The sequence below is a fragment of the Mirounga leonina genome, unplaced genomic scaffold, assembly GCF_011800145.1.
Source record: "Mirounga leonina isolate KUSES-001 unplaced genomic scaffold, KU_Mleo_1.0 Mir_126, whole genome shotgun sequence".
Taxonomy (NCBI): domain Eukaryota; kingdom Metazoa; phylum Chordata; class Mammalia; order Carnivora; family Phocidae; genus Mirounga; species Mirounga leonina.
The window spans coordinates 25,266,997-25,280,751 of record NW_023270314.1 but is presented as its reverse complement, the minus strand read 5'-3'; the positions used below and the strand labels follow the sequence as shown (position 1 = coordinate 25,280,751).

Here is a 13,755-nt window from a genome sequence, read left to right as displayed (position 1 = left end):
ACTCCTGCTGGGGACTTAGGGCTTCGGGGATGTAGAGTGTCCATGACCTAGGTTGAGCTAAGGGAATTCGGCCTTGGAAGCTCAGAGCTGCAGACAGCCTGGATGGAACTCAAGGGGCTCAGCTGATTTGCCCTGAGGAGAAGGGACTTCAGATCAGAGCTCTTGTCAGAAGAGGGTTGGGGGGGTGGGGGTGAGTAGTTGTGGGAAAAGCTTGTTAAGAGTGGCTTTTTCTGGGAAAGAGAATTTTCCACAAATCCCGCTGTCACCTTCCTGGCAATATCACAGTCCCCAGATCTGGCAAATACTTTCTGAAAACATCACGCCCATACCCCGACTCCAGGGCTAGCCCCTCCTGTCTCTGTTCTTAAAGACTTCCAGAAAAATATATATATATATATCCTTGGCTTCTCCCAACCACACTGTCTCAGGGCAACATGTCCCTGCTCCAGGAAGCTTCTCTTTTATCATTTCCCAATCTCTCCATTTTCTGCTATCTTAAGTCAGACAGGCAATGAGTAATAGCTCCTGGCTACCCACTTCTGCCAAGGCTTGACATTAAACACACACCGCATGTTATAAATTGCAAATGAAGGTTTATTGTGCAGACACCAAGACCACAGCACTTTAGATGCAGAGCCAGCAAGGTGGGCTATATACATAGAAACATGTTTCCCTGGGGGCAGGGCCACGAGGAAGGTGCAGGCTTTGAGATGGGGCCCTCAACAGAACAGTCGTCAGGAGAAGGACCACCAAATGGGCAATGCAAGGAGGGGCCAGGAAAGGGGGCATGGCCAGATGTACAAGGCCAAGCAACGCAGAGTCTTCCCTAGGGCTCAGAGGGTGTCACTGGCTCCCACTAACTGGTTTGGAGAGAAGATATTTCAAACATGGTATGTGGGCATCCTTTTCCTCCAAGATGCCACCAGAGGTGGATGACAACAAGCTTTGACTTGCCGTCGATTGGATGTACAGAGACAGGCTTCTACATTCTAAGTGGAAGAGTCAAGACAGGAACTCCATCCTTATCTAAAAGAGAAGGTCACGCTGGGACTGTAACCTTCACCTGAGCCAGAACCACCCTTTTCAGAGCTGAAACCTCCTCTAGAGCCACCTCCAGAGCCGTGTCCCCCTCCAGAACCAGAGCCTCCCCCAGAGCCGGAGCCTCCTCTGGAGCCTCCTCCAGAGACATATCCCCCTCCAGAACCATATCCTCCTCCAGAGCCGGAGCCTCCTCTGGAGCTGCCTCCAGAAACGTACTCCCCTCCACCGCCACCTCTGGAGCTGGATCCTCTGCCTCCAGAGCTGTAACTGCCACTTCCAGAGCTGTAGCCAACTCCTCCAGAACTGGATCCTCTACCTCCAGAACCATAGCCCCCAAAGCCGGTCTTGGATGCCACGCTCGAAGATATGGTGCTGCTGGTCACGGCTGCAGAGAGAGAGAGTGTCCCCATGGAAATTCTGACTGCCTCGTCCTGCGTCCTCCCATTACACCACCCACGGCACAGGAACACCCCACTACTTACACATAGTCACGTTGCTAGTGAAGTCTCCAGACATCCTGTCAGGGAGAGAGAAAATAGCTTGTGGCGGGGCCCTTAGGCTCTGTGTCCATATTGTTCTAGAGCTTCCACCTGCGAGCATGCACCTCGACCATCAGCCACCAGGGCTTCCAGAGCCCGCTCTCTCCTGTGCTTCCAGATCACAGAGATGGGCAGGCCCCACGTTTGTCCACACGGCATAGCAGCCCAATGCATCCCAATTTTTTGCTCAGATGAAAATGATCAAAAAGCAAATTCACTTCTGATTTGCAACCCATTTTTGAGTTTAAATCCATGATATCGAGTCTGATATTCTGAACCCAAGCCACGCTAGAAATTTTGAAATGAGGCTGCACTATGAGCATCCAATTCAGAAAGAACTACAACTCTGTACAGCCTCCCCATTCTACCCTCCTGCCCTCGCCTCCTCGGCTGCATCAGAAATCTCTCCCACTTCTTCCTGCAGGCTGGGCATAGGAGGCATGGCCTCGAAGACAGGTGCAGAGCAATAGCCTAAGCAAAGCGGCTCCTTCCCTGTCATGCTGGCTTGCTGGTGGCCTGGGGTAACTTGTCCCCTTCCGGTTGCTTCAGCCAGATGAAATCACTGGGGATGCTACTACCACGGACAAAGGGCTCAGACAGGGCCCTCAAACAGAGGAAGGAAAGGTTCCCTTTGGGCGGTTAGCAAATGATTCAGTTTGTCACCCAGGAAATCTGCACAGAACTAGGTCTGGCACCTGCTGCTGGGGAACAGCCAGCCAGTCAGGCCTCAGCCAGTCAGCACCTTCCAACGTGGTCCCCGGGCTCTGGGTCACAAGGTGGAGGGAGAAGACACCATGCACCCTGCTTACCCATAAGCCAATGTTTCAGGCTGTCTAGGACTAACCTGTTCTCACAACATTTTATTTTCTCTTTCAGAAAAAAACAAGATTAACTTATTGCTTAATTTAATCTGCCTTGATAGTCATTCCGTATTGATAAATCTACAACTGCACACTAAATGCTTTGGGTGGTGAATGGCTGCTTGAGGAACATCGTGATGTCAGCTCTCAGCTGTCAGAAGGCCCTGCTCCACCCCCAGCTTTCCCTGCCTTGGCCTCTCGCCCTGGTCCTAGGAGGGAGTGGCTTCTGCCTTCCCAGTGCCCCGCACCTGCACTCCTCGCCCTCCAGCAGCTTGCGGTAGGTGGCAATCTCGATGTCCAGTGCCAGCTTGACGTTCATGAGCTCCTGGTAGTCACGCAGCAGCCGGGCCAGATCCTCCCGGGCCTGTTGCAGGGCAACTTCCAGGTCAGAGAGCTTGCTCTGAGCATCTTTGACGGCGTGCTCTCCCTTCTGCTCAGCATCTGCGATGGCTTCTTGCACACTCTTACACTGGGAGAGAGGAAGAAAAGGTTTCTGTTGGTCTGGAGAGTGGAGTCGGCCTGGCAGGGGGGAGGGGGAGCGGGTGTGTTCAGGGTGTGGGAAGCCAGACTCACTGGCCCTGGAAGGGTTGGGTCCCTCCGGAGTTAATGCGAGGCACAAACAATGATGCTAAGGCCTGCTGTCATTTCTGGGGCATTGTCTATCAGTCACCTCTGCCTGGACCCTTAAGCTGTCCCCGTAATGAGCTTTGTCCTCACAACACAGGGCATTATCCCAGCTTACAGCTGCAAATGAAAACATCCGACGTGGACCACTTCACAGAACTTCTCTGCCCCTGGAGTCAACTCTCTGCCCCACATTGTCTCTTCCAAGCTAACCCCCACCGGCTGGCCAGCTCCCTGCTACACCCACTGCCCCCCCCACCGCCACACCACCGCCCGTGCTTGGGGCCCGTGCCAAGCACGGAGGCCGAGCTCTGCCTCCAACCCCCCCACCTCCGCCCCAGCCAGAGGACCTTGTGCTTTATTTGTTATCACTCCCTTTCATTTATGGAGGCAATCCGAAAGGTAACACACTTCTTTCCCTGCCCTAATCCTCACTTTGGAATGTCTCTTAGACCACCATAAAAATTGTTACAAGCCTTAAATTATGTTATGCTCGAGATGTTTGGGATCAACATATGCTAGATTAGAATTTCTCAGTTTCTCCTCTCTCTCTCTCTCTCACACACACACACACACACTCACACACTCCCACCCCCCCCATACACACACACCCATACACGACCTCCCACCCCCGCAAGCCCCACTCGACCCCTGGAGCTACACAGCCCTCAGAGCTGCGCCCACCTGCTTCTTCACATGGGCGATCTCCCCTTGCAGCCTCTGGATCATGCGGTTCAGCTCACCGATCTCCATCTTGACCTCCCTCAGGCTGTCTCCATGTTTCCCCGCCATCACCTGGAGCTCTTCATACTGTACGGGAAGAGGAGGACAGTGGCAGCTTGGAGGAAGCCTGGCTTGAGCCAAGGAAAGTCTAATACACGGTGGGTCAACCAAGCCACCTTCGTGAGCAGTGGGGGACTGTCTCACATCCCCAAAAGGACTCAGTGCCATTCTCAGTTGAGGGCAGTTTTGGTCCTGTGAACACTCTTGCTTGGGAATGTTGCCCAACTTCTATTAGACAAAGACACCCGTCAGCTCACTGGACACTTTCCAGCCGAGGTGAAACCCAGCTTTTTAGACAAAGCTGTGGTTCTCTCTGCTCTCCGCGTACTTGCCTTGCTGTGGTACAGCGCCTCGGCCTCGGCCTTGCTCTTCTGGGCGATCTCCTCGTACTGGCTCCGGACCTCGGAGATGATGCTGTCCAGGTCCAGGCTGCGGTTGTTGTCCATGGACAGGATGACGTTGGTGTTGGTGATAGTCTCCTGCATCTGGCACAGCTCCTGCAACACGACGGGAGGTCTGGCCATGGCTTCCCTGACCATAGCCAAGGCGGTGAGCAGGCATTCCCCCTCCCCAGAGTTAGGGAAATACAGACTCTCAGACTAAGCTGAGTGGGATATGATGGGTGGGATGAAAGCGAGATAACCACCAATCCTCACCCTCTGCCAAGGGTGTCCAGAGAATTATGGGAGAGGAGTCTATTTCTGAGCCTCCTGCTGGATAGCCTTCACCAGGTAGACAGTGTTGATAAGTTTGATGCCCCCAGAAAGAAGCATGTGGATGACAAATGTTTTGGAAAATGTGTGTACACATGGGCACAGAGGGGAGGTCTGAAACACGTTAGACTTAGGGATGGGAAAAGGACAGCTCTTTGCCTAAGGGCAGCAGGACATGTGAGGAATGAAGTGAAGGGAATTTGTCCCGGGTTTCCTGAGCCTTCCTTCATCAGAGAAGATAGTTCTCTCCTCCAAGACCCACACCCCAGAAACCCCCAGTGGCCTGGAATGGTGGCAAGTGGGAGTCAGCCAGTCCATAAACCCCACTCATCCCACCTTTTCACCCATTGGGAAGGACTGCTTTGATGGGAAGAGTGAGAAGCAAGGGTCTCACCAGGAGCAGCCTCCTTACCGCCTCAAAAAGGAATTTAATGAACTCAAGCTCCTGGGTCAGCACATCTGCCTTGGTCTGCAGCTCCACCTTGGTCATGTAAGTATTGTCCACGTCCTGCAGAAAATGTGAAGGGTTTCTGGCAAAACTCACCCACGGCTCAAGGTATGGGCCCCACCCTCTCTCTGTCTCTCTCTTCCACCCAGTCCCTGTCAGTGGCTCTCCAACATCGCAGGCACCTCAGGTGAGCCATGTCTCCACGGGGCATCATTTGGCACAGAGTCCACAATGCACCTCGACTACTGGGCCGGGTGCCCTCGTTCACTGCTCATGTTCCTCAAGACCATCAGAGCTCAGGCGGGACGAGCTTTGTCAACCATTGTCTCCCTCCGGCTTGAGACACTGTGTGTTCCTACTATGGAACCTAATGGCCTCTGTGGCTTTTATCAGCCCTCAACTCTCCCTCCTGTCTGTCCATCCTACCTCACCTGAACTTCTCTGGATTTTACACCAAAGCTTCTGCAGCAACTGGGCTGAGAAGCTACATTTCTGCCTTCTAGCCCAAACTCGTCAGCATAACTGACAACATCTTTAGGCATCTAAGGGAGGTCCATCCCTTCCTCAGCTCTTTAGAAGACAACTGAAGTGCTTTCTGTGTTTGCATCTTGCAGGGCCCAGTATAAGCTTGAAGGAGGTTATTGGTGAGAATGCTCCAGCAAATCTGCAGAGCAGCTCCAGAAGCTTGAACTGCAGAGACACTTTTGTTTTCAAGAGAACCAGCGGTGGACCTGCTTCACCCTTTTCCCTTAGTTACTGCTGTTTCCACTCAGAGTTCTCCTGCTTGTCTGCCTGGACCCGGTGGGCTTCTGAAGCCTCCTCAGTCCCACCCAGCCATGACATTCCCTTGCTCACCTTTTTAAGGGTCACAAAATCATTCTCAGCAGATGTGCGCTTGTTGATTTCATCCTCATACCTGTGGGGACCCGGGGACACAGCTGTTAGATCAGTTCTACTTTGTTTACTTTTTTCTTTTCCTTTTCCTACTGGACTCACCCCCAAATCTTCCACTCTCTAAGAGTATAAAACACCTTCACTCTCCAAATGGTAATTATGGTGTCCCAAATAAGGATGCTTTTCTATAAATTAACTCCCAAACACGTGAAGAAAACATGATCTCTAAAGCCCTCAATGTCTTCCTCACAAATAGTCGGCACACACAAATTATCACCACAAATGCAATGGGGACATGAGTGGCCTCCTGGGGGAACAACCGGATGGCTACGATCAATATTTATTTGGCATTTACTCGGCCACCTACTTCTTCTTAAAATCCTCAACAAGATCCTGCATGTTGTTCAGCTCTGAATCTTGGGATGTTCGTTCTGCACAGAGCGTATCCACATATTTCGTCAGTTTGGCAATGTACGCTTGAAAGATGGGCTCCAGGTTGGTGGAGCGGGTGCTCACGTCCAGCTGCTGCAGCAGCTCCCACTTGGTCTGTAGCACCTGGTTCTGCTGCTCCAGGAACCGAACCTACGGGGACCAGAGGAAGAGCACAGGAGCTCTGGGTTGCCCTTCCCACCAGCGGGACTCATTTGCCAGAGACAGCTCTGACCCTGCTTCGGGACATAAAGAAGTCTACTCGGCTTTGTGCTCACAAGTTGGATGCCGGATCCAGCTCGAGCTCCCTGCCTCCACACTTGGAAAGTTCTACAGACCCCTAATGTTACGTCTGGTACTTTCCACACAGAGAGCTCTTTTTCCTACTTCACCACCCACTATCTTGTTTGCAGCTGCTCCCGAGACTCCAAGCTATCTCCTTCTCCCATCCTAGTTGAATTCCCAGCAAAAGTCCCATAAAGTCTTGGGCAAACCAAAAATAGGCGTCTGCTGGCACTGCTCCTAAAGGTGCTGAGTGTGAGAGCACCGCAGGGCAGGGCTCCTCGGTCTGGTTTTTAAGAGCCTCGTAAATTTCTTAGGCAAGTTCATCTGCCTTGAAATAGGACAAAACCCTGTAATGCTCAAAAGTGACACCAATAAAGACTTTACGGGTCACAAAACTGAGAATGCTTCTCTTGAAGGCAGGAATTTCATTCATCCCCAAGCAGGTTCAGCTTCCCAGAACCTAAGAGAGTAATAACTTCCAGGGAAGGAAAGACTATCTCAGAAGATGTCTTACCAACTTCTTCCAACACCTGCTGCCACTTGGCCTGAACTACTCAGTCCATTACTTGTCTATAACAGTTTTCCCATGATTTTCAGAATTTTCCATAAATCTTACTTATTTAGGCTGAAACAATAAAGCCAAAGGCATACATAATTCCTAACTGCAGACTGTCTCAGAAGACGCAGCCCAGGAAGCCAGCCTCTTTCCCATTTGGGAAATAAGCCAGGCTAGTTTGACGACACCAAGGGCTCCTAAAAGAAACAGGAGCTGTTTCCTATGTGCTGTTTCCTTTCCAGTGAGTAGTGGAAGTAGGGCATCCTGAGCATCAGATGGAGCCAACTTCTCATGACTCACCTTGTCAATGAAAGATGCAAATTTGTTGTTGAGTATTTTGATCTGCTCCCGTTCCTGAGACTTCACGTTCTGGATCTCTGGGTCAACTTTCACGTTGAGAGGCTGCAGGAGGCTCTGGTTGATGGAGACTTCATGGATGCATCCACTAGGGAATCCTCCAGGCCCAAATCCTCCAGGACCCCCAAAACCTCCAAAGCCACCACCACCTCCAAAGCGGCCTCCGCCAAAGCCGCCGCCTCCAAAGCTGCCTCCACCGAAGCCGCTGCCTCCTCCAAAGCCACCTCCTCTGCCACCAAATCCACCACTGGAACCAAAGCTTCCACCTCCTCCAGCCACACTAATGGAGATGCTCTTGGTGCCTCCAAGGCCAACAAGACTCTGACTGCCAAAGCCACCACCGCAGTAGCCCCCTCTGCCACCACCATGGCGGCTCAAGCAGGAGAAGCCAGTGGCCGATCTCCGGCTCCCACCGGAGACCACGGCTGAGCCACTGCTAAAGCCCCGGAATCTTCCTCCTCCTCCTCTTCGAGATCTGCACGAGATCTGACAACTCATGATGCCTCTGCCCAGCGAAGAAAATTGGGGTTTCCGAGACGAGTTAAGGCTGGAGAATATGCTCTGCTGTCGGGAGACAGTCAGGGTCCCCTTTTATACCTGCCAACTAGGTGTTGGTGTGCATGGGTGTGGGCACACTTATGCATGGGTTTGGTCTGCCTGGAAGCTATGCCTGGTTAGTGATTATCAAGCTAATAGCCATTAAAAGTCTCCTAATCAGCTCTATCCCAAAACTTGCTTTGATTGCAAACTTCCCCTGTTTATCTGGGCATCTGTCATGCAATTCAATTTTTGTGAAATCATCAAAAGAGGAGATCAGGACATGGGTTTCTCAATCTGAAAAAAAGACCTTCTGCAGAATGCCGTTCCCTGCTCTGGACCAATCCAAAGGAGGGCAGCTACCACCAGGCCTGTGCTGGCTTGCCACCCGGTGAGGCTGATGAAAGAGGCGATAGGTTTATTAACTACAGGGGCCCCTCAGTAGCAGCTTCAGAGGCCTTGCTTGTCCCTCTGCTCCAGGAAGAGTGTCAACAAGTGCTTTGGGGGAGTACAAATGCAACGTGGGCAAGTATGCATACTCTTACAGAAAGAGGTTGGCCTAGGATGCTTCAAAAGAGTTGTCATTTTTCGGGCGCCCGGGTGGCTCAGTTGGTTAAGCGACTGCCTTTGGCTCAGGTCATGATCCCAGGGTCCTGGGATCGAGTCCCGCATCGGGCTCCTGGCTCAGCGGGAAACCTGCTTCTCCCTCTCCCACTCCCCCTGCTTGTGTTCCTGCTCTCGCTGTCTCTGTCTCTGTCAAATAAATAAATAAAATCTTTAAAAAAAAAAAGAGTTGTCATTTTTCAAAATATCTTGACTCCTTCCCATATCACACCAGGAGAACACAAGAGCCAGTCACTGAGGAGAGGAGAATTCTCGTTCTTGTAACTAGAAGTCCTTACAGCTATCAACCCTGTCATTTTTCAACATGAAAACCCAGAGGCTGAGGGACTTAGGGAAAGCCTCTCTATTCCTGGGTCTGTCTGACTCTGGGCACCCAACAAAAGGTTGCCATCAAAGGCTTTCCATAACTCTGAGGTCCAAGTGTATATTGATGTAACCAGTCAGTAATCATGTATTATTGGGTGATTCTGCTAAGCAACCAGGAAGTCCGACTTTTCAAGATCACCAGGGAAGGATGAGTATCAGAAAACCCATCAAGTCACCAAATGCAGAGAGAGCATCCACTCCTAAACTCAGTCACAGTCCTTCCTTTGCCTGTGTGGCCAGACACGTGAGTATTGGAATGGAATTTAAGGTCACAGGGTCTCCGTGTGAGCCCCAGTTTGTGATTTCCTGGCTCTGTGACTTTGAATTCAACGTTGAGGCTCTGTACTCTTAGCTGTAAAATGAGAAATTCACACAAGGTGTTTTGAAAACCATGATATGATACAAATGTTAGGTATCACTACTATTTTGGGTGAAGCAAAGCTATCTCCTTCTCCTTCCTGGTGCTAAGGCCGTGCATTCCACGTAGGCCCGTGAGTTACAGAACCAGGATTTCTCAGGGCCCAGGACAGAGAGAGCATAAAATAACATAAAAAAACATAAGTTTTGAGTTTAAGTCTCAGTTTCACTGTATTTTAGTTAAATGACCCTGGGTCATTCAAAATGCTCTTTGAGCCTGAATTTCCTCATTTCTAAAAGCGAATAAGAAGAAGAGTATGGCTATTGCAAAAACAGAACAGAGCATGTACCCATGTGCCAAACACAGTTCCTAGTTAGTAGCAGAAACTCAAGAAGTGTCATTTCCCTTCTCCCATCCCCTCCCCGCAACCTCCAATCCTGTGTCTTAACTACATGGCCGGAGCAGGGATGAGGGTGAAGAACAGGGAGCTAGCTATTCATGCTACTTGGTTTGCAGTAAGGGAATGCTGAAGGAAGCAAACCCATGTGTCTCCTTGATTTTTTTTTTCCCAATCTGGCTTATATAATCATAATCATGCAAATAAATCTTGAGGCTTAAAGCTTTGAGAGAACCTCAATCCAAAGTCAAACATGTCCTTATCTGTGGATATCTGAACAACGCCCTAATTGTCCAACGTCCTAATCTGTGCCCAGGCCACGTCAGCTTCAGGAGCATCTTAGTCCCTCTGTGAAGGAAAGGAAGGGACATTTATTGAGCGTCTGCTATGCCCCAGGCTTGTGCTGGGCACGCAATCTGCATGTGTTCTTGCTCTGTGAGTCTGCTTTTACTCCAAATCTCCCTTGCCATTCTCTCCACTGGGCACCTTCCCATTCTAGACCCAGTTTTTGAAAGTCAAGTTGAAGGAGGAGAGTCCTCCTTTTCCCTTGAAACGTGGAGGGTAGAATTAAGTCAACTTCAATGTCATATACCATTTTATTTCCATACTTTTCACTTTACCTTTTACATAATCTCCATGTGCTTAAATATTAGATAACACTTTACTTCCGTATTTTTAAACTTTTACCTTTTATATCATTTCGGTGTGCTCAGCCAGATAACATGTCCCACATTCTCTAAGGGAGTGCAGTGGGAGTGAAGACTCAGTTCTGGCTGTGATTTGGCAGCTGACTTCCCCTGTGATCCTCAATGCCTTCACCTATAAAATGGGAACAATATCCCCCACAGGGAGTGTAATGGGTTTTAAGCTTTGCTGCCTCTGATAACAGAAAAGGGATCACCCTGTAGGACCAAATCCTTCTTTCAATAAGCTGCCGACAAGCACAGACCCCTAAATGCTTTTCCTCATAAGTTTTCAAAAGCCTCTAACCTGGCCAGTGGAGCAGAAAGGCAAGCCCCCAGTGTGAAGGGAACTGTTCAGCTAGTGAGAAATACACATGGATGCTGAGGGCAGACTCTCCCGGTAAGACTGAATCCCCTCTGCCCACACTCCCTTGTACCTCTCTCACAGCCCGTCATGTCCTCCTTATGCTGCAAGGAGCCACATCCCTGGACGTGAGCCAGGGTCGCATTCAACTTTACCCCAAACCTATAACCCCTCAGCACAGAGCAGTCATTCAGAGAATGAGCCTAAGGATCCAAAAATCATGCTTAGGGTTTGGGATTGGGAATTGGCAGCCTTCCCTAACGTGGAAATATGATGCGAGCAGTGCTTGAGTCTTCACAGCCTGCCCTGCACCTGTCCCCCAAAGATCCCACCTGGACCTTGTCTTAGGCTTCTGACTCAGCCCCGTCAGGGAGGGGCTCCCCTCCACAGGCCAGCAAGGTGAGTGTCTCCTTCCAAGGACTCAAAGCATCACTGAACCGAGCTGCCGAGACCACGTGCTTGGATTTCAAAAACAAAACCAACAACAAACCCTCCTCTTCCAGCCCCGGCTGCTGAGTTCTCGGTGCTCTAGGGGCTAACAGCCATACAGAGCCCAGTAACATCGAAAAGTTCAGAAAGCCCTCAGGCTGGAAACAAGCCATCCACAGGCCAGCCTGCAGCAGAGACCTGGAAAGGCAGCAGATGTTCCGTCCCCGTCCCCGCACGGGTTGCTAAGCAGGGCATATTCCATCAGAGTGTCTAGATGGGGGCTCAGGGGCCAAAGGAAAGTGGGACAGGGGGCTTACAGGCTCCTAGCAGGAGCCACTTGGTCAATATCTCCCCTGGGATACTTCATTATCAATGAATATCTTAACTCTGCTCACTCAGTCACTAGTCCCAGGGTCATCCATTGCAGCCCGAACCCCTCCTTTCCTACCTTTTTCGTTGTTTTGGTTTTTGTTGTTGTTGTTGTTTTTGCCATGAACCCCATGGCTATTGATTTGAAGGCATCCTGGCCAACCTGGTTGGAACTGAGAAGCCAAGCTGGTGGACAGCCAGGCACCCACAGCATGAAGTGCCTAACAGTCCACTGTGTGGACTCCGTTTTGGAATGCAGAGTCCTTGGAACATACCACGTAACAGGCTTATCAGGAAATCAGAGTGTGCCCACTGCTCGGAAGCGGCGTAGACCCCAGAAACAGTAGGGTAAGGGCAGGGACACTGCCCAGGACATGGCAGGGCCTCGTCGCATACTGCTGGGACTCCAGCACGCCAACCATCACGAAATGAAGCCTCCAGCATAGCGCCTGACCCACATAGAGGTCATGTGTAGTTCTCATTTTTCTACTTGGGAATTTTCTAATTCCCAGGAGACCTGCGCCAGCCAGTGGGAGGTTACCCCTCCCTGCTTCGTTCTCCACCGGGTCAGTGCACGGCCGCGTGAGCTCAGTTCTGTCATGGCTACCTGCACCTCGCGGGGACAGGTGTCCGGGGGCATCCGTGCCATCTGGTTAGTGATACCACTCCGACACGTCTGCCTGTGTGTCCTCACCTGCAACACGTCCTCACTCACAACACAGAGAGCTGGAAAATGGGTCTTCATGGAAAGTGCTTGCTGTCCCCAGCCCCAACCCTCATTCCGGCCTGTTTCCCAGACCACGTTTTCCTCCCATGCTGGCACCAATGTTCTTATTCTTGCCCTTTAACCATATAGCCACGCCAGCATGGAAGGACAGACAGCCATCAGATAGTCTCCCCACCTTGGCTGTGATTTCAGGAAAGCGGGGGCATCATCGATACACCACTCAGGCCTTCCTCACAGTTCAGAGATTCCTCCAGGCTTCCCCAGATTTAATGCTGCCTCCTTCTCCCCCTACCCCTCACTGTCAGGGTGCCTTCCTGCTAATTCGGTATTACACTGCTGTCATTCGCCCTCAGCACCTCTACCTGGATGCCTGCCCTTTCTTCAGCAGTGCCCCATCGAGCTGTCAGCCCACATATGTCCTCCCCCCCCCCGCCCCCCCCCCCCCCCCCCCCATCATTAAATCTGACCCCCCCCCCCATGTGATCTCTTTTATTTCTTTCAAGGCTTCCTGTGTTGAGCTGGCTGGGGATAATGGTAGGAGGAGGCAGGTGAAGAAACCTCTCCCCTCTCAAAAAACGAGAGAGAGAGAAAAGCATGAAAACAGATAGAATTGTGGACCACCAAACAAATCACCTCTTATTTCAGGAGATTCCTGCTCCTCAGTGTGGCAACAAAGCTCGTCAAGATGCCTTCAGACCTGCGGCTCTGGGATGCCTCGTTTGGAAGGAATGGCCAAAGGGCTTGCTTCTGGATGAACTGCTTGCCACAGGAATTTTTATTAGGAAAAAAAAAGATAACTGTTCAAAATTCTCAGGCCACCTTTTTTTTTTTTCTTTCCACGTCGGAAACCATGGGTCTTCCAAACTCTTCTTTAAGAACCTTTTAAACCTTAAGAAAAACAAGTGAAGTCATTGCTAATTAAACAGCAAATGTCTAAAGGACTATTCTTTCTGGATGTGTTACATTCGTGACACGAACTATATTTGTATGAGCCATGGGCACTCTTCTTAGCCTGTCAGGTAGTCAAAGCAGTATATTTGTTTCTATTTAGCAGTACTTTTATGAGGGAAGTTTTGTGACAAACTGGACAAGCCTGTTTGGTTGTAAAGGTTGAGTCCCTCTGCCTGAAAGTGACTACATGACCATGGTATGTCACCCCTCCTACCGGTCTTCCCCTTCCTCACCTGTGGACTGAGGGGTTTGGAAACCAAGAGGACTAGGAAGAACGTTGAAAGTGGAGTCAGGGAACCTATATCCTCTTGGCAGCCCTGTGACCAACTGACCCTAGAACCTAGGAGCAGCCCTCAGCCTTTCTGAGCCTTGGTTTTCTCATCTGCAAAATGGAGGCATTGAAAATCAGACCCAGAAGGAT

At 50.7% G+C, this 13,755-nt stretch overlaps 1 protein-coding gene across 1 annotated transcript; it reads right to left on the bottom strand.

The window, feature by feature from the left end:
• Window positions 1-1,022: 1,022 nt before the first annotated feature.
• Window positions 1,023-8,027, bottom strand: KRT2 (keratin 2). The gene is made up of 9 exons (XM_035002015.1): window positions 7,473-8,027; window positions 6,270-6,484; window positions 5,864-5,924; window positions 4,973-5,068; window positions 4,180-4,344; window positions 3,749-3,874; window positions 2,689-2,909; window positions 1,524-1,558; window positions 1,023-1,426 (listed from the first exon to the last, which is right to left on the bottom strand). Exons 1-9 carry the CDS (start codon window positions 8,025-8,027, stop codon window positions 1,023-1,025), a joined length of 1,878 nt encoding a protein of 625 aa, XP_034857906.1.
• Between the last annotated feature and the right edge of the window lie 5,728 nt (window positions 8,028-13,755).